We start from the raw sequence: 23,547 nt of genomic DNA on the forward strand, positions 1-23,547 counted from the left end.
TCAATACCATCATTGGTTCGCTATGGAGTGCCACAGGGTTCTGTTCTGGGACCCTCCTCTTCAGCTTGTACATTCTACCAATTGGAGACATCGTGAGAAGTCATTCCCTAAAATTCCATCTCTACGCTGACGATAATCAGTTGTATATTTCCATCAAACCATCAGAAGTTTCACAAGGAGTTCATAAGATCGAACGCTGCATAATGGATATCCGGGAATGGATGGCTGTCAACTATTTGAAGTTGAACGACAGCAAGACTGAGTTCCTTGCCATAGGCTCACGGCAACAGCTGCAGAAGATGCCACCTGGAATCACGCTCAAGATAGGAACTGAGGATGTGAAGACCTCAAACTCAGCCAGAAATCTGGGAATCATCTTCCAGTCCAACATGTCCCTAGATGAATATGTCAAGTCCCTCTGCAAGTCATGTTTCTTTCACATCTACAACATCGGCAAGATCCGCAACTTCCTAGACACCGAGACAACAAAGCTCCTAATGCAAACACTTGTAATCTCAAAGCTGGACTATTGCAACTCACTCTTTAACTCACTCACACGGCATCTTCAACACTTTCTAAATTGCAGAAAATTCAAAACGCAGCAGCTCGTGTGGTCTCTCGAACCCATCGCCATGACCATATATCGCCAGTTCTGAAATCCCTTCACTGGCTTCCAGTAAAGTACAGGATCTACTTCAAGATTCTGCTACTGACTCATAACTGCCTCTACGATGACCAGTCCTGTGACTACCTTCGCCAGCTTGTACATCTGCATGTACCCACCAGAGCTCTTAGATCAAAAGATACGTTAAGACTAACACAGCCAAGCACTAAAACATCAATGGGTGATAGAGCCTTTTCTGTAGCAGCACCAGCTCTGTGGAACAATCTTCCAGTCACCCTCAGACGAACTGAGTCACATTCACAATTCAAGAACTTGCTCAAAACCTACTTCTTCAAGATGGCTTCTGAATAGAACTCTTTTCACACTTATTGTGTTTTTAACGATGTTATGCAGCGCCGTTGAGCATCTATGATGGAAACTAGGCGCCATACAAGCCAATTATTATTATTATTATTATTATTAATACCTCCACGTATCTGTTAAACTGCCTTCGTGGTCCAGCGGAAAGAGAGAACGCCCACTGAGCGGACGTCATGTGTTCCATCCCCTGGTTGGTCCGTTCGGAATGTTATAGGTGTGTTTTGTTAAACTGCTGAAAGGAAAGCATGTCTTGTGCTACCGATAGCAACCACAACTCACACAGAAATGGGCCGTAAACAACTTGTCCGGACAGTCCACTGACACGACAGCGAGTCTTGACCAGACAATCAAGTGAAACGATAGCGCATATAATGATTTTGTTGACATTGAGAAAGATATGTTGAATTCCTTCAGTTGGGTACAAATGAAGAGATTTTTTTGTTACAAATAAAATGAAAACACTTAAGATATATGTTCTTCTTTCAACACAGTGTGAGACAGTTTTAATGTGTGGGTTCTAAGATATCTTTTAATAAATGTTTCTCAGTTTAGATAGCATAATGACATTTATGTTGAGTGACGACGCCAAGAGTGAATTCTCAGCATGTCTTCACGAAACAAATAGTTTCAAATAGTGATGTAACCAGATAATGCATACAGCCACACACACACACGTGCATGTATGTCATGACACAAGTGCAATACCCTTAAAGGCGACGTTATGTCCCATTACCTATTGTATAACCGTCCATCAGCAGCCCACTGCGTGTCAAGGGAAGAGTGTGTGAATACAGTCACCGACAGTCATGCGAGACATATCCGCAAAATGTCTTAAGCTTCAACTGCTTCTCATAGCAGGTCTGACCTCAATTTAAGCTAAGCCTCAAAGTAAGAACGGAGAACATTGACTCATATTAACTGTGAACATTCTTGGGGGTCACGTGACAGCAGTGCCAGCTCGACAGCGCCCTCCACATCCTGAGAAGAGAGTTCATTTCTGAAGGAAAACCTCGTCTTTGAGAAGGTAAGTCAGCATCACCCATGCTGAATAGTTACGGAATCCATAGCGTGTGGCCATTTCTCAACTTTTGTAATGAATTCATGGAATTCGGGTAATTCATGTATTCATATTTTAAGGAAACACATTCCCAGTCAAGATGTCCCTGACGAAGACAGTGGTGGGCTGCGACTCAAATGCCATTACACGAACAGTCGAACTTTCTTACGTTGGCTTGTCATGTTTCCGCAAAATTGTTCTGTATAATGAATGCTTGCAAATGTCATGTGTTTGAAGTAATATCTTCATGCATATATCTTCACGTACACAACAGGCATTGTACCATCAGCGCCTCTAAGGTGTAGTGGATAGAACGTTAAAGGTCACATGCAACCAAAAAATCAAACATAATTAAAACACAATTATCACTTATTCATGACATATAATATACATTGCTGGTTATGAAAAAACATATAAACAAAATTATAAGCGTACAATCGCAAATCAAAAGTGCAATATTGTGTACTTGGGCTTACTTCCCAAGAAACGGGGGCGGTGGGGTAGCCTAGTGGTTAAAGCGTTGGCTCGTCACGCCGAAGACCCGGGTTCGATTCCCCCCATGGGCACAATGTGTTAAGCCCATTTCTGGTGTTCCCCGCCGTGATATTGCTGGAATATTGCTAAAAGCGGCGTAAAACTAAACTCAGTCAGTCAGTCCCAAGAAACGAAGCAGCCGGGATACCGAACCCAGTCAGAGCGGGTGGATGTGCACTCAAGTGTAGCGGCTGGTTGTGTATAACATTTTACAATCAACAGACATCATAACATGTCATGTGTTCAAGTATCACACCTGCCTGTCTGTGTAATTACATAATGTGACAGAGACCGAACTCGGGCCATAAATCAATGCATTTTGTTGATGGTGTATAGCCTGATTGGTGTTAAGTTCAAATTGCATGTGGTCAGTGATAGCAGCTGTGTATTGAATATTATCATTAGCAGACAGGCAGGCAGACACACAGGTGTCAATAAAACAAGACATTGAGTTTTGTCTGTGACAACGACATATCTATATCACAGTTAGAAATTCTGTCAACGCTAAATAATGACATTGCTTTTAAGTATCGAACTGAGAAAGTGACTCGGTAAGAAGAACGTGTGGTGAAATAGACAAAAATTATATAAACAGTTAATTTACTGTCATAACATATAAAAAGCTCGCACCTGTGAGATATCAACAAAACATTAGAAAAATAGCTGGCACCAAAGCCTTCACCGAGTATTCACCCGACAATCCGCTTCCAAGCTGCGCGAACCTATTTCACTGCGCACGTGCTATGAGCGCAGCCCAGCTGTTGAAACCAGTTTTCCCCCGAAAAGTCGGGGGAAAATTAGTGAAACGTTTGAACTCCGATTTCGCGCGGTTTTTTTCATCGCGTTATTCTCAACTTTATAAGTTGAATTTGCATTTTTGACGATTTGTTTCGGTAAGTCCATACCGAAAGGTATCAGAATCTGCAAAGTTGTGTTTTACGTTGCATGTGACCTTTCAGTTCAGTCCCTGACTGCGTCATAGCAACAGACATTAAACGATGGGATTTGTTGTTGCCCTGCCTGAGGCATTAAAGCGGTGAAAAACGCACAAATCGTCACTGAGCCAATATAATGTTGCTGAGTAAGGACTCAATATAATTAATTGTTACATGATATCCTAGTCGGCGAGCACCATAAATCCGGCATTATAGTTAAAATGGATAGAAATATCATTAAAACGCCCGCATGTTATCAGAAATGAGCGGGCCACTGTTATAAGGGCGACGCTATTTTTCAGGGCATTATCATTTGCAGAAGCCCGAGGTCTTTCAAATTACTTGACGACGGGCCATTATCACGCCCGTTGTTAGGTGACGCCATAAGGAGCTCAGTTCTTGATGTTCAATCACCTACGGCTCGTTTGAACTTGGGTTCAATATTGATGATATTTCTGACTCACATTCGTCACATGTACCTGTGCAATGATGCACTTTCTTGCCGGTGCCAACCTTAACAATTGTACCATAAAGCACAACATGCAGCAATGAAAACAGGGACTGGAACTCTTACGTTGTTCAGCATTGAAAAGGTCGAATGTCGTCACCCTCAATAGTGACGTCATCTGTTTTGTTCTATGTCGTTTCCATATTTGTAAAAAGTGTGTCAGTGACCTCCGTCGTTTATGTTAGCAGTAAATGCTTCAAAACCGATACCATTGTTTGTTTCTATTTTATTAAAAATTCTATCCATTTTAGCTATAATAACGGTAACGCTATTTTTCAGGGCATTATCATTTGAATAAGCCCTGAAAAATAGCGTTACCGTTATATTAGTCCGGACTTGTACAAAATTCCAAAGACACAAACGTGACAGCAGGCATAAGTTACCCATGACGATACAGGTTAGAACGGGTCTTTAGCAATCCGTGTTTGTCGTAACGCGACCAACGCGATCATATCATATATCGTTCGTCATGACATACTGCGTCCCCCTTGTCTGATATCCTATGCAGTCGTGTTATGGTGTATATTGTTTCGGTGACCCCAGTGCTCCTTTACAGCTAACGAACCCGGACGTATTGGACGTAGGATATGGCTAGCTATTCTCGAAATGTTCGTAGCCCTACGAACTTCTTAAGCCCATTCTTAACACATTGGCTTCGATCAAATGTAAGAATTCTTCGTGTCTTCTCATGGTCGTTGACTTCCGACCAGCTGCGGCATTTGATCAAACAACGAATCACGACACTTTTCAATTGTTTTCATTTTTTCAAAACATATCCTGAAGGAAAACTGACATTGCTGAAACGTATAGAAGTATTTGTTTAGTAAAAATCAAGTACAACGTGAACACTAAGTATGTTTCTAATTTACAGTAAATAACTAAATGTCTTTTTTTCGGGATGAAACATGGAGATATCGGGAGTTGCATTGTCTTGATGGAAGATCACACCTTCCTTCAGTTTTTCACCTCTTCTATTCTCCATTATATTCCATACAATATGCTCTGTTTACTGTCTGACCTTGACTTCAGTCATAACGAGAACCACGGGATCACCGGACAAGGAGACTTTAACCTTACTGATTGTAGGATATTCTTTGTCTTCTTTGGAGGAGGGGGTGGTAAAAACTTGCTCTGTTTCGATTGCTGTTTGTGCTATGATGAACCTAGGTTTCATCCACAGTCTGCAAGATCAGCTTCAAGCAGCACCTGAATACTACCAGGCATGTTTTTCATCAGGTGTCGGTTGCTCTGGAACTAAAGGAGCTGATACTTTTGTCATTGATAAACATATTTTGTTGTGTAATTGAATGTCCTGGGAAAAAATCTCTACACATTTGTATACAGGAGACAAAATTGAAAATTAACATATGGTTTTCAGTTTTAAAAGTAAATGTTCCATCGTATCGCCTGATTTTCTGGTCTGTTTCTAGTCTGGTTCGATTACGCGCCGCCGTTCCATAGAAGGAATCTTGACGTGCGGTGTGAAGAACACGAACAACCATTTACTATCTAATGTACATTGTAAGTAAGTGAGTGAGTTGGGTTTTACGCCACTTTTAGCAATATTCCAGCAATATCAAAACGGGGGACACCAGAAATGAGCTTCACTCATTGTACCTATGTGGGGAATCGAACCCGGGCCACTGGTGTGACGAGTGAACGCTTTAACCACTTGACTACCCCACGCCCGTACATTGATAGAACGACAGGTGCTACTGGCAGGGGAATGACATGCGTACCCGTTTTGCTAACACCTGAGTGAGTAAGTTCAGTTTTACGCCGCACTCACCAATATTCCAGCGGTCTGTAAATAATCCAGTCTGGACCAGACAATCCAGTGATCACCATCATGAGCATCGATCTACGCAACTGGGATACGATGACATACGACAAACTTGGGATGCTGAAGGTCATTTCTAACTCGGATCTACACGGGTCGCTAACATCTGATGTCATCAGAGATTTTCAGCATTGTGTTGTCTTTCACCCCGAATAGAATCTAATTTATGACCGATGCATAAAAATTATGAATTCCCGTCACGTTTCCCGGGTTCGATTCCCCACATGGGTACAATGTGTGAAGCCCACTTCTAGGTGTCCCCCGCCGTCATATTGCTGGAATATTGCTAAAAGCTGCGTAAAACTAAACTCACTCACTCCCTTAACAAACATGGTCGTGACTCGGGCACTCGGCAGTAGCCTACATACACTTACCCCACAGACATATCTTCCCCACGAACAATACACCCTTTATCAGATTGTATCACCCGCAGGTCACGCAATATGCACAACCTGGGAAGTATGTTGTTGCTTGAGGCTGCACACAGCGGGAAATCGGGCAATCACCTGATATACCAGACATTCCCATACTAACACTGATACCACAGCAATACCTAACTGCACGCACTTTGTGTTTTAAGTCAGGAACATTAAACATAATGAAGGAAGAGTTGATATTAGCGTTATTATAAACATCCTACATTTGCTAATGTCCATCAACAGTAGCATATCCTATTTTTGTGTCAAGGCTGTTGTGTCGGTATGGTATATATGTATATGCATGAGTGATTGATTGCCGAACACCTTGTGAGAATACGCCTCTCCACATGCTGCAGGCTGAATTTCTCCTTGCTGAAAAACACCACCAGCTGTGTTTACAAGATGGTTCTGAACGGTTATAGGACAAAATATAAATAAATTCAATATTACTCAAAAGGCTCGTTTGTGTACACATGAAAATATATACTGAGGGAAACAAATAAGGGAACACCACTTCATGGCAGTGTTCCTTTATTTATTCTCAGATTTCCTCCCACAGCACGATTCGAAGCTGGTGATGAAAACTGGAAAATATTAAAGGAACACTTGAATTTTCCTGTGTTCCTCTATTTGTTTTTCTCGGTATATTTCGGTCAGTACCTATGAGCTATGCATGTGCTGTATTGGGCCATGCATGTGCTATATTGGGTCATGCATGTGTTATATTGAGCTAAGCATGTGCTATATTGAGTAGTCTTCAATAAGCCACGGAGACGGGAGCTATGGGTAGAGGGAGGGAAGACATGTTTACATAGTTTTATCTCGCATGTTGTATCAGATGTGTGACCGTTTAAACTCTCTCACTCTCCCACGTGCTCTGATCTGACCAACATAAGGTGAGGGTTTCTAAATTCAGAAAGCAGCTTATGCTGTAACAACAATAATAACTGCTTCAGAAATACGGATACGCTTTGAGAAAACAATTAATGGAGTATCAACTTCATATCATGACGAAGGTACGTGTACCCGTGAGGATCCGGGTTAGAATCGGCCTTAGGCAATCCGTGCCTGTTGTAGATCGATGCTCATCGGGGGCATATTTGGTCCACCAACCTGTTTGCTGTGGGTTGCGCCCCTGTGTCGGTGGAGGACGGGAGTCTGGTGGTTGAGGGCACTGGTTCCAGGTACAGCGTTCCTTTGCCCAACACACCACTTCGGCCCTTACTTCACCTAGACGGGTGGTAGAACTGGCCCGGTTCTATCAATCGGCTGGTCATGCCAAGCCCTGTGTATGTATATTTTGATACACACGTTTTAGACACTTTGGAAAATGTTTTCTGAAATGACTTGGCTTATATGTTTATGTTTTTGAATTTGAAAATATTTCACTTTTGTAATTTGCCTAGAGTACTATACCCAGAAGGCGGTGGCTCATGGGCCAATCTGGTGGAATTATTAATCTTTCAATTTTTCTGCTGGAGTATATCATCCGAGTATCCTTGGTGTTTCAAATAACCGTCTATTTTCACTGCAGAAGCAAACGCCATATTAACAGCTCTTAAATATATCAATAAACACCGTAAATATAAACAATACATAATCTTTTCCGATTCTCTTTCGTGTCTTCAGGCTATGAAACATCTTTACTGTAAACATCCACTTTTACTCCAAATTATTGAATTATATAATGAGTTTGCTACTGGCCAATGCGACATCGTCTTTTGTTGGTTACCCAGCCATGTTGGCATTTCTGGGAATACAATGGCTGATCTTGCTGCCAAGGCAGCACTCAATAAATCTGTGACACCACTATTTATCCCATACTCTGGTTACAAAGCTAGCATTAGAACCTACATCCGTGATCTAATGCAGAAGAAGTGGGACACCAGGTATGTATCAATAAATTACATGAAATAAAAGGTATGTAATCCAGACGTGTGACACACATCCTAGACACTTGCGTCACGCTTCAGTGTCCGAGACATGTCAGCCAGTCATAGCTTTGAGCAGGTATCCTTCTAACATCAAACTTGCGTGCACACCTGAAATATACGAGGCTGGGTATTAACGGCACATTCAGTGTGTGGTGTCGCAGGCCTGAGAGGCAGCAATAGGTGCAGCAACAGAGAGGATACAGGGTAGAAGGTTAGTTCAGTGGACGTTACTTGACAAAGGTGTAAAGTGAGGTGTTACGGGATTCACCGTCGACTAGAAGGTTAGTTCAGTGGACGTTACTTGACAAAGGTGTAAAGTGAGGTGTTACGGGATTCACCGTCGACTAGAAGGTTAGTTCAGTGGACGTTACTTGACAAAGGTGTAAAGTGAGGTGTTACGGGATTCACCGTCGACTAGAAGGTTAGTTCAGTGGACGTTACTTGACAAAGGTGTAAAGTGAGGTGTTACGGGATTCACCGTCGACTAGAAGGTTAGTTCAGTGGACGTTACTTGACAAAGGTGTAAAGTGAGGTGTTACGGGATTCACCGTCGAGTTCAGTGACGTTACTTGACAAAGGTGTAAAGTGAGGTGCTACATGCATCTATGTCATTATCACAGCAATGATCTTAATGCGGGAAAACCCTCGAGTATTTCGGATCACATGACGTTCTACGATTTTAACGGAACAGATGTCATATTACGAATGGACAATCGTTTGTTGCATATACTAACGTGAAATGGTGTTAAGCGTATTGCACGTAAATAAAAGCCTGTGTGTGCGTTCGTGCGTGCGTGCGCGAATGTGCTCGTATTTGTTCGGACCAGTGGCGGTGTTTGCTGCCAGCCCACTGAAATACCATGCCGCAGATTAACATGGATCCCCAGCATACCGACTCGGAGCCAACAAGCCCTTTATGTCCCTATAATGCCATGCCGCAGATTAACATGGATCCCCAGCATACCGACTCGGAGCCAACAAGCCCTTTGTGTCCCTATAATGCCATGCACCAGACAGAGTAGCCTTCCTTCAGTGTCGCATAGGAGGAGGTTTTAACAAACACGTACTTTTTAATGCAAAATGCGTGAATGTAGGGGAATAAGGAAGCGAAGGACATGATCGCTCCTTTTGCGACACCAGGTGTCAATTCCGATGCAAGTAATGCAGTTATATTATCTTAACTGCTATTTTACGACCAAGGGAATCTGTTTCTTTGGAAAACCAAGCTTTTACTGTCTAGCATTGGCGTTATATATCTCCATGCGATTGGTTTTTACTATGCAGCGCATTCTAGTCAAATGACGCTGCACTCAACATCACACGTTAACGCTTCATCCGTGCTCTGCAATTAAACAGGTTACTCAAAAACGCTTTTGAGCCCTTGAAAGTTGTTAACTTGCAAGACAGAATCTAGTTTTAGTAGCAGATAATTGCTAGTCTGGAAGTGTACTCTCCCAAAACAGAAACGCATTGGCGTGTTTTCACGAACTTAATGTACTATTTTTAAATTATGGTAATACATGTAACTATGGATCAGTTAGAGGATAAAGGATCCAATGTCTGTGAACGTGTATAGCTGATACAAGTTTGATAAAGGATCCAGTGTCTGTGAACGTGTATAACTGATACAAGTTTGATAAAGGATCCAATGTCTGTGAACGTGTATAGCTGATACAAGTTTGATAAGTGTCCGTTCCCTATTGGGCGATGTGCCCATGACCATGACCCCCAAACTGCCCTGCACCGTCTCGGCATGGACCATGTGGATTCCTTGCCCATTCCTCTTGCAATGCCTGAGATAGTTGATCTAATGTCTGGGGTGCCGGTTGACGTACTCGTCGGCCGAGGTCATGCCACAAATGCTCGATGGGATTGAGGTTGCGCGATTTGAAAGGCCATGGAAGCACTGTAATGTTCTCATTCTGAAAATACTGAATCCTGGCATATGCCATATTATCTTGCTGGAACCACTCCCCCTGGCGGTCAGTGATCGGAACCATGTGAATCTCTATACCGAAAAGCAGCAAAATTGCCCTGAAGGCGCACACAGACAGGTTTTCTGGGCAAAACGTTCATGTCGACGGTGATAGACACGTACTCTGCTGGCAGGGCGCTGAAGCAGAAAGCGTCATTCGTCACTGAATCATACACGTCGCCAGAATTGTAGACTCGAATACGTAACGTTATTGCACCACTGGACCCGTCGACGTTGATGTAGTCGTCACAGCACAGGGCCCAAATAGAATCTTCTGACAAGAAGTCCAGCTTGTCGTAAACGGTTAGAAAATGGTTAGCTCCTCAAACCAGCCACTGGACTTGCAATTATAACAAAAAAACCCACTAATTTTGAAAAAATATTTCAAATTTCATTTATCAATATCATCTATGCGTTTCTTTTTTTGAGAGTATATTTTACTCGATTGTTTATGAACATAGTACACAGTCATTTCGTTTCTGCCGTCAATAGCTCTGAAACAGTCAATGCGGTGTAACATGATTAGTGACAGTTACATGAGATATATCTACCAAATAGGTGGAATATAACTTTAATTCAGTCACTGTTCATTCCCGGACTGAGCTTCAGAGCTACCTGCAATCGATCAATATCAGATATATCAATACGTTTTTCTTATGTTACAGACAATGTTAAAAAATAAGGAATCGTCCGGATTTGTTGATGACTGGCAGTCAGGGAAGACTGTCACTGAGTGTAATCTGCGCATGCTCGACACAGAGGACTTCAGTGACGTCACCTTCCGGGTGGGTTCAGAGCAGCAGGCGGTCCAAGCTCACCGCTATGTTCTCGTCAGTCGTAGCTGTGTTTTCCATGCCATGTTCTGTGGTAAGCTGGCCGAAAAAGAGGAGGTGTCCATTCCTGACATAGAGCCGAACATATTTAAAGAGTTCTTAAGGTAAACCTTATCTTGTTACCTGTGGTGATAAAGTTAGTGAATACATTGTACCTTTAATTATCATATCATGGCAACCTGGGAAGCCTGAAGTGATGCAGGTAGTTGACCTTTCTCAACACTTGTGAAACCTGCGACAAAACTCCCACAATGAGGGCAGATCTAAGATTCGAAACTTATCATAAATCTTTGGTTCCATTGGGTGAGAGGCCGGTCACATCTGACGTTCATGACTGTATTAGCGACACATTTTGACGTTTCACTGGGTGAGAGGCCGGTCACATGCCACACATCTGACGTTCATAACTGCATTAGCGACACATTTTGACGCTCCACTGGGTGAGAGGCCAGTCACATGTCACACATCTGACGTTCATAAATGTATTAGCGACACATTTTGACGTTCACACGTTATTCACGAGACTGAATTCTTGACATTACGTAAGCGCAGAGGGACTACTTCCACCTTTCTGGGGAAATTCCGGGGAATTCCTAAACATAGTTTAGCGTTGTTTCCTTAAGACTTTAATCTTGAACTTAACGTTTTAGCGTTAATTGAGATAAGTTCAACTGACGAATAAAATAGCATGGTGACGTATATTTTGCAATAGTATCGATGGGAAAAAATTCTGAACCACCCATTTTCCTAAAGTAAATATATGGCGTGTCGCCCACTGTGTAGTCCATGCCGGGGTCAGTGAAGCGCCAGCGCAGCATACACAAGGAACCAGGCTACCTTTGGCAGAGTGATACTTCGGCCAGGATAACCTCATTGCGGAAGTTTCAATAGTGACGTTTACAGTTTGATTAAAACAACCTAGGTCATGAAAAGGGTATGTATTATACATAGAACGCCATATCAGTGCATTTGGACCTTATGTATTGAGTTCGAAGATGTCATGGTAGAAGATTAACGAGTTCGAAGACCATGACATTTTCATGTTGAAAACACATAAGAGGCAAATGCTCAGGTATGATGTTCTTTATAGGTACGTCTGTCCGGGGGTCAGAGTTTTATAAATCATTATCGCAAGTTTCGACGTTCATACAGTTTGGCCCTCATTCTATAAAAGTCCATACTCTAGTGATGTCACACAAAGTGAAGACCAATTCTTAAATATTGCCTCGTGCCCCATCAGATCCTAAAAGGATAACCAGTCTCAAAGACTTGAATAGGTTAACCAATGTCATGTATGGGTTTATGATGGCCAGAGATTGATAAGATTAAGTATATATTTTATCATTTACTAAGCAGTTCTATGTTGTAATGATCTATATTTCAACTATTCTACATGTAGGTTTGTATACACAGACAAGGCAGATGTCAGCGCCGGAACAGTCACGGGATTGATGTACACCTCCAGGAAATATTCTGTGGACGCATTATTCTATGAGTGTGTTATGTTCCTGGAGACATGTCTGTCAGAGAGCAATGTCTGTCAGATCCTTGAAGACTGCCATCGTTACGGGGAGCTTGACCTGGAACAGAAGGCCCTGATGATCCTGACTAAAGGAGGTGAGGGAGTCGTCAGGTCTCCAGGATTTGCTCAACTTTGCAGTTCTTGTTTGGAGAAGTTCCTTAAGTCGGAGAATCTGAAATCAAAAGAGGAAGACATTTTTGAGGCGATTGTCTCATGGACAAAACACAGATGTCTACAGGAAGGTGTGAGCGACACGCCTGAGAACCGACGGAGACTTCTGGGTGACCTTCGGTATGAGATTCGATTTAGCAGCATGCCCCTGGACTATCTGCTGACTGTTGTAGGTCCATCGGAAGTGCTGACTGACAGGGAAAGATTTCGAGTGATCGACAGAAGGGTCAACTCCCATGTTGACATCTCTCCTTTCAAAGATATACAGAGGAGGGAATCTAACCACTGTACAGAGGAACCTGTATCGTACAGGTATGTGTACAGATGTAGAGATTATGGTCTCACGGCTCTCCACAGCGGAACACATGCCATATCCTTTTCTGCAAATCAGGATATTCACTTGAAAGGATGTCAGCTATATGGCGCATGCTTTGATGAAACGTACACACTGACTATAAAGGTGTTTGACAGCAGCCATTTGAAGATTGCTGAACCGTTACAGCAAGTAAAGACAGTGCTTGAAGGCGAGAATCAGCCAAATGATATCCCGTTCCCTTCGTCCCTGTTACTCATCTCGGGTGCAACATATACTCTGTGCGTGGACATGGATGGGCCCGACACATACATTGGATGGGAGGGTCGCGATAAAGTAATAGCTGATGGAATAGAATTCACCTTCAACACCTCCTCCATGGCAACGTCAGGAACAACGGTGAATGCAGGGCAGATACCTGGATTGATATTCAGCCACACGTCACATGCGTTAACGTTGTGTTGCTAACATTGTTGCTTTCAAGTGTGAACACATCTGTAGGTTCAGTGCAACTCAGGAGAGAAGAACACGAAGAATCTTGACAAAGCAAACAAAGGTGGACAATTCCAAATGCATACAGATGCCATTGCCACATGTTTATGTGCTTCAACGTTGACTCAGGCAGGACGGTGTTGGAGCAGAAGTAGCAGTAGGATCTGATCAAATACCACGGGAATCAAGGCCGAGCAAGCCACTTATTTCCGCTTCTGGAATCATGATGCTCAACTTCAAGGGTGAAACACATTCCAAGTGATGCCTTGTGAAGAGCATACGTAGGTAGCACTTTGTAATGGCTGGACAACCTTGGACTCTGAAGGTGCTTTCTATTTACATACACTGTGTACACAACTCCCGGCATCAAATGAAACGTTATCAGAAATAGGTAAAGAAAGGACTAAGTCACAAGGACTAAGTCACCAGTGCCAGAGGAAGTTCACAGATTAACGGTCAGACATGGAACTACAATTATCTTCTCAAATAGACAGCTTTGGTTCGCTACCTGAAATATACATGACGTATTTGATTGACTTACTGACAGTGGATTCGAATAATTTATCAGAAAACTCAAATAGAAGCACTGTTATGACAAAGGGTCCCACATTCTACCCTGTTTGAAGGAGAAGATGTTGAAGTGCAACAAGCTGGTGAAAGGACACAGCCAGATATTACCAGCAAGGAAGATAGAGCTTGGTACTGTAGTGTGGAAACAACAGTAGGCTAACATTTATGAAGAAACAGGCCCACAGAAATGTCCGTGTGAAAGACATAAACACAATTCCTTAGTAGAAGAAATAAATCACCAGACAAGCCGTACAAAAAACCATCAGAAGACATTGTTCCACCAGTGAAATAAACACGTGAAAGAGACTAAAAAACGTTTTTGAGTCCCGCAGTGTGCAAATAGATTATGTCAATTATGCATTTTCCAAAGGATCATAAAAGATTTTTTTTGAATGTGAATTTCTTAAAAGGAAAGTTGCAGTATTCATTTGAAGTATGTTTAGAGAACTGTACTGAACAATTAGTAGTGTGGCAGGTTAGTTTGCAGTAAAGTTTCTTAGCAACACGTGTTTTGTTCTCTCTATTTGTTGCGTTTCACCTCCGTCAAGAGACGAAATGCAAGAGGCACAACACACAATAGCATCCACCCTTCCACCTTAATGTTGTAAAGGTGGACTGGATGTGTAGGTACATGCAGCATAAATATAGTGCTGCACGCTCTGTGGCGCCCCTCCTTAACAGCTCTTCGTGCACTGTATACCGAACGCTGTGTAGGTACAATAAGGTATAACACCCCTCCTTAACAGCTCTTCGTGCACTGTATACTGAACGCTGTGTAGGTACAATAAGGTATAACACCCCTCCTTAACAGCTCTTCGTGCACTGTATGCTGAACGCTGTGTAGGTACAATAAGGTATAACACCCCTCCTTAACAGCTCTTCGTGCACAGTCTGTATGCTGAACGCTGTGTAGGTACAATAAGGTATAACACCCCTCCTTAACTGCTCTTCGTGCACTGTATACCGAACGCTGTGTAGGTACAATAAGGTATAACACCCCTCCTTAACAGCTCTTCGTGCACTGTATACTGAACGCTGTGTAGGTACAATAAGGTATAACACCCCTCCTTAACTGCTCTTCGTGCACTGTATGCTGAACGCTGTGTAGGTACAATAAGGTATAACACCCCTCCTTAACAGCTCTTCGTGCACTGTATGCTGAACGCTGTGTAGGTACAATAAGGTATAACACCCCTCCTTAACTGCTCTTCGTGCACTGTATGCTGAACGCTGTGTAGGTACAATAAGGTATAACACCCCTCCTTAACAGCTCTTCGTGCACAGTCTGTGCACGCTGTGTAGGTACAATGAGGTATAACACCCTCCTTAACTGCTCTTCGTGTATACCGTGTAGGTACAATAAGGTATAACACCCTCCTTAACAGCTCTTCGTGCACTGTATGCTGAACGCTGTGTAGGTACAATAAGGTATAACACCCCTCCTTAACAGCTCTTCGTGCACTGTATGCTGAACGCTGTGTAGGTACAATAAGGTATAACACCCCTCCTTAACAGCTCTTCGTGCACTGTATGCTGAACGCTGTGTAGGTACAATAAGGTATAACACCCCTCCTTAACAGCTCTTCGTGCACTGTATGCTGAACGCTGTGTAGGTACAATAAGGTATAACACCCCTCCTTAACAGCTCTTCGTGCACAGTCTGTATGCTGAACGCTGTGTAGGTACAATAAGGTATAACACCCCTCCTTAACGTGCTCTTCGTGCACGCTGTATACTGAACGCTGTGTAGGTACAATAAGGTATAACACCCTCCTTAACAGCTCTTCGTGCTGACTGTGTAGATACAATAAGTAACACCCCTCCTGAACAGCTCTTCGTGCACTGTATGCTGAACGCTGTGTAGATACAATAAGGTATAACACCCCTCCTTAACAGCTCTTCGTGCACTGTCTGTATGCTGAACGCTGTGTAGATACAATAAGGTAGAACACCCCTCCTTAACAGCTCTTCGTGCACTGTCTGTATGCTGAACGCTGTGTAGATACAATAAGGTATAACACCCCTCCTTAACAGCTCTTCGTGCACAGTCTGTATGCTGAACGCTGTGTAGGTACAATAAGGTATAACACCCCTCCTTAACAGCTCTTCGTGCACTGTATGCTGAACGCTGTGTAGGTACAATAAGGTATAACACCCCTCCTTAACAGCTCTTCGTGCACAGTCTGTATGCTGAACGCTGTGTAGATACAATAAGGTATGACAACCCCTCCTTAACAGCCCTTCGTGCACTGTATGCTGAACGCTGTGTAGGTACAATAAGGTATAACACCCCTCCTTAACAGCTCTTCGTGCACTGTCTGTATGCTGAACGCTGTGTAGGTACAATAAGGTATAACACCCCTCCTTAACAGCTCTTCGTGCACTGTATGCTGAACGCTGTGTAGATACAATAAGGTATAACACCCCTCCTTAACAGCTCTTCGTGCACTGTATGCTGAACGCTGTGTAGATACAATAAGGTATAACACCCCTCCTTAACAGCTATTCGTGCACAGTCTATATGCTGAGCGCTGTGTTGGTACAATAAGGTATAACACCCCTCCTTAACAGCTCTTCGTGCACTGTATGCTGAACGCTGTGTAGATACAATAAGGTATAACACCCCTCCTTAACAGCTCTTCGTGCACAGTCTGTATGCTGAACGCTGTGTAGATACAATAAGATATAACACCCGTCCTTAACAGCTCTTCGTGCACTGTCTGTATGCTGAACGCTGTGTAGATACAATAAGGTATAACACCCGTCCTTAACAGCTCTTCATGCACTGTCTGTATGCTGAACGCTGTGTAGGTACAATAAGGTATAACACCCCTCCTTAACAGCTCTTCGTGCATTGTATGCTGAACGCTGTGTTGGTACAATAAGGTATAACACCCCTCCTTAACAGCTCTTCGTGCACAGTCTGTATGCTGAACGCTGTGTAGATACAATAAGGTATAACACCCCTCCTTAACAGCTCTTCGTGCACAGTCTGTTTGCTGAACGCTGTGTAGATACAATAAGGTATGACCACCCCTCCTTAACAGCTCTTCGTGCACTGTCTGTATGCTGAACGCTGTGTAGGTACTATACTGTCTTACGCCCCGCCTTACCTATTCTCACATTACCTAAAGATGCATTTACAGAACATCCCCTGTACGCATTCAATTTGTACTTAATGTTAACATGTTATCTGTATAACACCCCCCCCCCCCTCCTCCCAGTCTTCACGCTAACACTCTTACACAAATCACAAACAAAAACACACACGCATTCGACACAAAGCAAACACATACACAAGCATATACATACGCACACCAACATGCTGTATACATACACACACATGCATGGTGTATACATACACACAGCTGCATGCTGTATACATACACACACCAGCATGCTGTATACATACACACACCAGCATGATGTATACATACACACAAGTGCATGTTGTATACATACACACACCTGCATGCTGTATAAATCCCATAATCATAAACGTGGTGTTAAATCTTTTTCTCCTTCACTCACAGCAAACAGAACATCATCCCTCCTTGAGTGCTCACAATTTCCATTATAACGTCAATGTCGCCAGAACAGTTGACAGGTTTATGACCCTGTTTTCTCCCTTATGACAACACCTGTGCCGTCAACAGACTTACATGCAGCTACAAAAGTATGCATTGTTCATTATGCAAACCTCAACACTAAACCATCATGTGGAAGTTGCTCTAGGTAACAGAGGGACACGGAGAACACGATCCAAATATCGTGAAGCTTATAGTTTAACCTTGTTTTGGTTTGAACAAAATAAACATTCCTATAAATTTTCTTAATGCACCAGCTTCCGGGCATATGATTAAGCTATAAACAGCCTCCGGTGCATATAGAAGAATTTATGGGTTTGTCGTCCGACACGGTACAGCAGTTCCCTGCCTCGTGACACGTGCAGAAGCTAGATACTCACGCATGTGGCAACAAAACCCTCAAAAAATTTGGTCATCGATTTGTCCGTGAACGTATTGAGAGTTCTTATTGGTCATTTTATTGATTCGAAGCTCATTTTTTTGTCATATGCTCATATTCTGTTTACAATAGAGGACCTTGAGATACCTTGATGAGTGAGCGAGTGCAAATATTTCTTACTAAGTATCTATATTTAACACTTCCCCTTCCACCAGCCCTTAGCGTATTGCTGTAGCTCCAAGTAAACCAAGCTTCAGGGCTGAATCCCACCCTCACTGGGTCCCCTTTTCACTATAAATGGGGGCGTAGGGGTAGCTCAGTGGTTAAAACGTTCACTCGTCACTTTCAAGACCCGGTTTCTATTCCACAACATGTGAAGTCCATATCTGGTGTCCCTTGTCGTGATATTGCTGAAATATCGCTCTTTCGTCACTATTTGGTTTGGCAAACCGAAACATGAGTCTCATTAACCTATTCAGATTTACTGACCTACTTTTCAGCCGATCCGAATTTCTCGTGTGAAAGTGAAAATAGACATAATAAACAACTATGGTTACACTGAATTCCACTTTCTTGTTTCATAAGAAAATGGTATTTACAAATGAATTTTAAATGAATTTCTATATTTTATGGCGAGGTGTAGGCAGCATGACCTTAACTAAGACGTCACAGACGGCCCCTGTTTGATGAGGTCGTAAAATGATTCACAATGCATCTGGCACACTGGTTACACCTGTTATGTGTTTTTTGCGCTTATTCAGTGTAGTTCTGTAACACACAATATGGTTGATATAATATCAAGTCCGTACCAGACCGCCAATGTTTTCTAGCGGGAGAGCCTCATTTTGAGATTTCCACGATTTCCAGGTTTCTGTTTGTCAGAGCTCGCTGTACGACAAAGCACGCTGCACGACGTGTTTGCAAGGATTAGAAGGAACGTAGTGTTGCAATATACAAGTACTTAGATGTATCAAATAATGCTCTCAGTGATTAATAATTATGTATCCAGTTAAATGAATTGGTCCCAAAATTCTGGACTAGTTATTGTACTAAGTTGCGCAATAGGACGGGACCCAGTCAACAGGAAACGAGACTGTAATCAATGTTATGACTTGAAATTCAATGAAAGCTGCGTTCCATCGGTTTCCATTTCTTTTCTCCTCGGTGACATTGTTGTTTCCAACCGTTCCTGGAATGTCTTCAGACAATGCAGGTCAATATGTACATACATCGATTTATGGTCAGCGCCGAATAGTAACTTACATCACTACAACTTACCTTTTGTTTACAGACATTTCCCTCCCCAAAACAGTACTTTCCCAATAGCAACCATGCGTCATTGCTTCTGACATCACTACCCAGGACAGTCATGACGTCATTGTATCTACCACCCAACCATTACGTCGTTCTACACTCAGGCTCTTAAAATATTTCACCTCACTCTAGGAAGACTTCAAGAGAACGGTTTTATGCGCCATATAAGGACACGCCGGTATGTAAAGGGTCCGAAAGCTTGAAGAACAGGGATAAGATAGATTGAGTGAGTGAGTGAGTGAATTAATATTTTACATGACATCGTCAATATTTCAGCCATATCGTGACTGACTGACTGACTGAGTTTGGTTTTACGCCGCTTTTAGCAATATTCCAGCAACATCACGGCGGGGGACACCAGAAATGGGCTTCACACATTGTGCCCATGTGGGGATTCGAACCCGGGTCTTCGGCGTGACGAGCCAACGCTTCAACCACTAGGCTACCCCACCGCCCCTCAGCCATATCGTGACGACAAAAGGTAATGAACTAAGAATAAATATATTTATACTTTTTAAAAACCTGTCATCGAAGCACAATATGAATGAGGATTAGATTATCACAAATTAACTAAAACCAGTTTGAGTTCAGTGTAAAATGCTAAATCATTTCAAAAGAACACATTATAAAATCGGATTAGAGATCGCCAGCAACTGAAGGTAGATCACCATGCTAGGGACCATGAGGACTTACATTATGTTTGCTACCTGCATGGGCGGGATAAGAAGGAGTTATGTAATCGGAACAGACGAAAAGGCGGCAGCCGGGAGTGGATCAAGGACAGGAGATGGAATTGCCCAAAACAGAGCCGGTACGTTAGAGAGCAAGTAAGTATGTATCAACTAGCCAAATATACTCATGGAAGCGAATAAGAATTCCAGAGTTTTACCCACAGTGCAATACAGACCTTGTGAAGAAACCTGGAAAAGAATAAAGGAACACTTGTACTTGTATGTGTTCCCTTATTTGTTTCCATGAGTATATTATGAACAACGCAAACTCTGTTCAGTTGCCTATGAAAATTCAAACAAACAACATATGCACAATTACGCCAATGCTTACTACCAGCACGCACACAATTACTGCAAATCAGACAATACCTGCACAAATACTTGCAGACAATACCTGCACAATACTTGCAGACAATACCTGCACAAATACTTGCAGACAATACCTGCACAAATACTTGCAGACAATACCTGCACAAATACTTGCAGACAATACCTGCACAAATACTTGCAGACAATACCTGCACAAATACTTGCAGACAATACCTGCACAGACAATACCTGCACAAATACTTGCAGACAATACCTGCACAAATACTTGCAGACAATACCTGCACTTGCAGCACAATACCTGCACAAATACTTGCAGACAATACCTGCACATACTTGCAGACAATACCTGCACAAATACTTGCAGACAATACCTGCACCAATACTTGCACAAATACTTGAGACAATACCTGCACAAATACTTGCAGACAATACCTGCACCTGCAGACAATACCTGCTTGCTTGCAGACAATACCTGCACAAATACTTGCAGACAATACCTGCACAAATACTTGCAGACAATACCTGCACAAATACTTGCAGACAATACCTGCACCAATACTTGCAGACAATACCTGCACAAATACTTGCAGACAATACCTGCACAAATACTTGCAGACAATACCTGCACCAATACTTGCAGACAATACCTGCACAAATACTTGCAGACAATACCTGCACCAATACTTGCAGACAATACCTGCACAAATACTTGCAGACAATACCTGCACCAATACTTGCAGACAATACCTGCACAAATACTTGCAGACAATACCTGCACCAATACTTGCAGACAATACCTGCACAAATACTTGCAGACAATACCTGCACAAATATTTGCAGACAAATACCTGCACAAACACTTGCTGACAATACCTGCACAAATACGGCAATGTTATTAACAACACGGGCACAATGATGGTAATAACACAAATATGGATATGCATATGCCTGCACACATCCAGACGTATTCACAGTGTTGGTATACAAACTATAAACAGTGATACAATTGCACCCGCCCAATACCAAACATTCAGGGACGGGTCTGCAAACACCGTATTCACTGCACGCAACAGACCCTCCATCCATTCGCAGCTATGAATTTACATATTTCATATCGTCTCCTACGTTACAATAAACCATGTCTGCAGGTAAGTGTTAGAGCGGAACACAACAAATTGCACGTTTCCCAGCAACAGCGAGATAAACTGCACAATGTAGAATACACTGGGCTCAAACAACTACTACCAGTCACCTCAAGAGCTGCCAAGAGCTACCAAGAGCTGTCAAGAGCTATTGTCCTCCTGCCATATCATTTCAAAACTTAAAACAACAAACGCGTCCGCTTGGCATCCGGGCATGGACGTCGGCGTTCAACGTCAACGTCAACTGTGGTATACACAGAAACACCCTGACAAGAAACAAGATCTGCTCACCTAGCTACACGTGAACAAACAAAGGGACGGCTATGCGGCTTGGTAGAGATAATGATATGACCGTTGAATCATGCAACGGGACCCGTCACTTTCCTAAGTGGCTACACCACGTGGTTCCAACTCAGCAATGCACACAGGTGGGCGCAGAAATGAAAATAAGCAATGCATTTGGTATGTTCACACATGTATCTCTGACCCGTGAAGATCCGATTTAGAATTGGACTTGAGCAGCCCAGGCTTGTCCTACTGGCTGACTAACGGGATCAGATGGTCAGGCTTGTCCTACTGGCTGACTAACGGGATCAGGTGGTCAGGCTTGTCCTAATGGCTGACTAACGGGATCAGGTGGTCAGGCTTGTCCTAATGGCTGACTAACGGGATCAGGCGGTGGTCAGGCTTGTCCTAATGGCTGACTAACGGGATCAGGTGGTCAGGCTTGTCCTACTGGCTGACTAACGGGATCAGGTGGTCAGGCTTGTCCTACTGGCTGACTAACGGGATCAGGTGGTCAGGCTTGTCCTACTGGCTGACTAACGGGATCAGGTGGTCAGGCTTGTCCTAATGGCTGACTAACGGGATCGGGTGGTCAGGCTTGTCCTATTGGCTGACTAACGGGATCGGGTGGTCAGGCTTGTCCTATTGGCTGACTGACGGGATCAGGTGGTCAGGCTTGTCCTAATGGCTGACTAACGGGATCAGGTGGTCAGGCTTGTCCTAATGGCTGACTAACGGGATCAGGTGGTCAGGCTTGTCCTAATGGCTGACTAACGGGATCGGGTGGTCAGGCTTGTCCTATTGGCTGACTAACGGGATCAGGTGGTCAGGCTTGTCCTATTGGCTGACTAACGGATCAGGATCAGGTGGTCCTAATGGCTGACTAACGGGATCAGGTGGTCAGGCTTGTCCTAATGGCTGACTAACGGCTTGTCCTAATGGCTGACTAACGGGATCAGGTGGTCAGGCTTGTCCTACTGGCTGACTAACGGGATCAGGTGGTCAGGCTTGTCCTAATGGCTGACTAACGGGATCAGGTGGTCAGGCTTGTCCTAATGGCTGACTAACGGGATCAGGTGGTCAGGCTTGTCCTACTGGCTGACTAACGGGATCAGGTGGTCAGGCTTGTCCTAATGGCTGACTAACGGGATCAGGTGGTCAGGCTTGTCCTAATGGCTGACTAACGGGATCAGGTGGTCAGGCTTGTCCTAATGGCTGACTAACGGGATCAGGTGGTCAGGCTTGTCCCACTAACGGGATCAGGTGGTCAGGCTGGCTGACTAACGGGATCAGGTGGTGGTCAGGCTTGTCCCTACTGGCTGACTAACGGGATCAGGTGGTCAGGCTTGTCCTATTGGCTGACTGAACGGGATCAGGTGCGGTCAGGCTTGTCCTAATGGCTGACTAACGGGATCAGGTGGTCAGGCTTGTCCTAATGGCTGACTAACGGGATCAGGTGGTCAGGCTTGTCCTAATGGCTGACTAACGGGATCAGGTGGTCAGGCTTGTCCTAATGGCTGACTAACGGGATCAGGTGGTCAGGCTTGTCCTAATGGCTGACTAACGGGATCGGGTGGTCAGGCTTGTCCTATTGGCTGACTGACGGGATCAGGTGGTCAGGCTTGGCCTAATGGTTGACTAACGGGATCAGGTGGTCAGGCTCGGTGCCTTGGATGAACGCGTTTCTCGAA

The 23,547-nt window shown here is 43.5% G+C and overlaps 1 protein-coding gene across 1 annotated transcript; it reads left to right on the forward strand.

The window, feature by feature from the left end:
- Nucleotides 1-203: 203 nt before the first annotated feature.
- On the forward strand, nt 204-14,243 carry LOC124257650 (BTB/POZ domain-containing protein 6-like). The gene is made up of 4 exons (XM_046691759.1): nt 204-509; nt 10,853-11,124; nt 12,420-13,425; nt 14,145-14,243. Exons 1-4 carry the CDS (start codon nt 204-206, stop codon nt 14,241-14,243), a joined length of 1,683 nt encoding a protein of 560 aa, XP_046547715.1.
- Nucleotides 14,244-23,547: the final 9,304 nt, after the last annotated feature.

Source organism: Haliotis rubra, unplaced genomic scaffold, assembly GCF_003918875.1.
Source record: "Haliotis rubra isolate DU_JTF1 unplaced genomic scaffold, ASM391887v1 Scf67, whole genome shotgun sequence".
Taxonomy (NCBI): Eukaryota; Metazoa; Mollusca; class Gastropoda; order Lepetellida; family Haliotidae; genus Haliotis; species Haliotis rubra.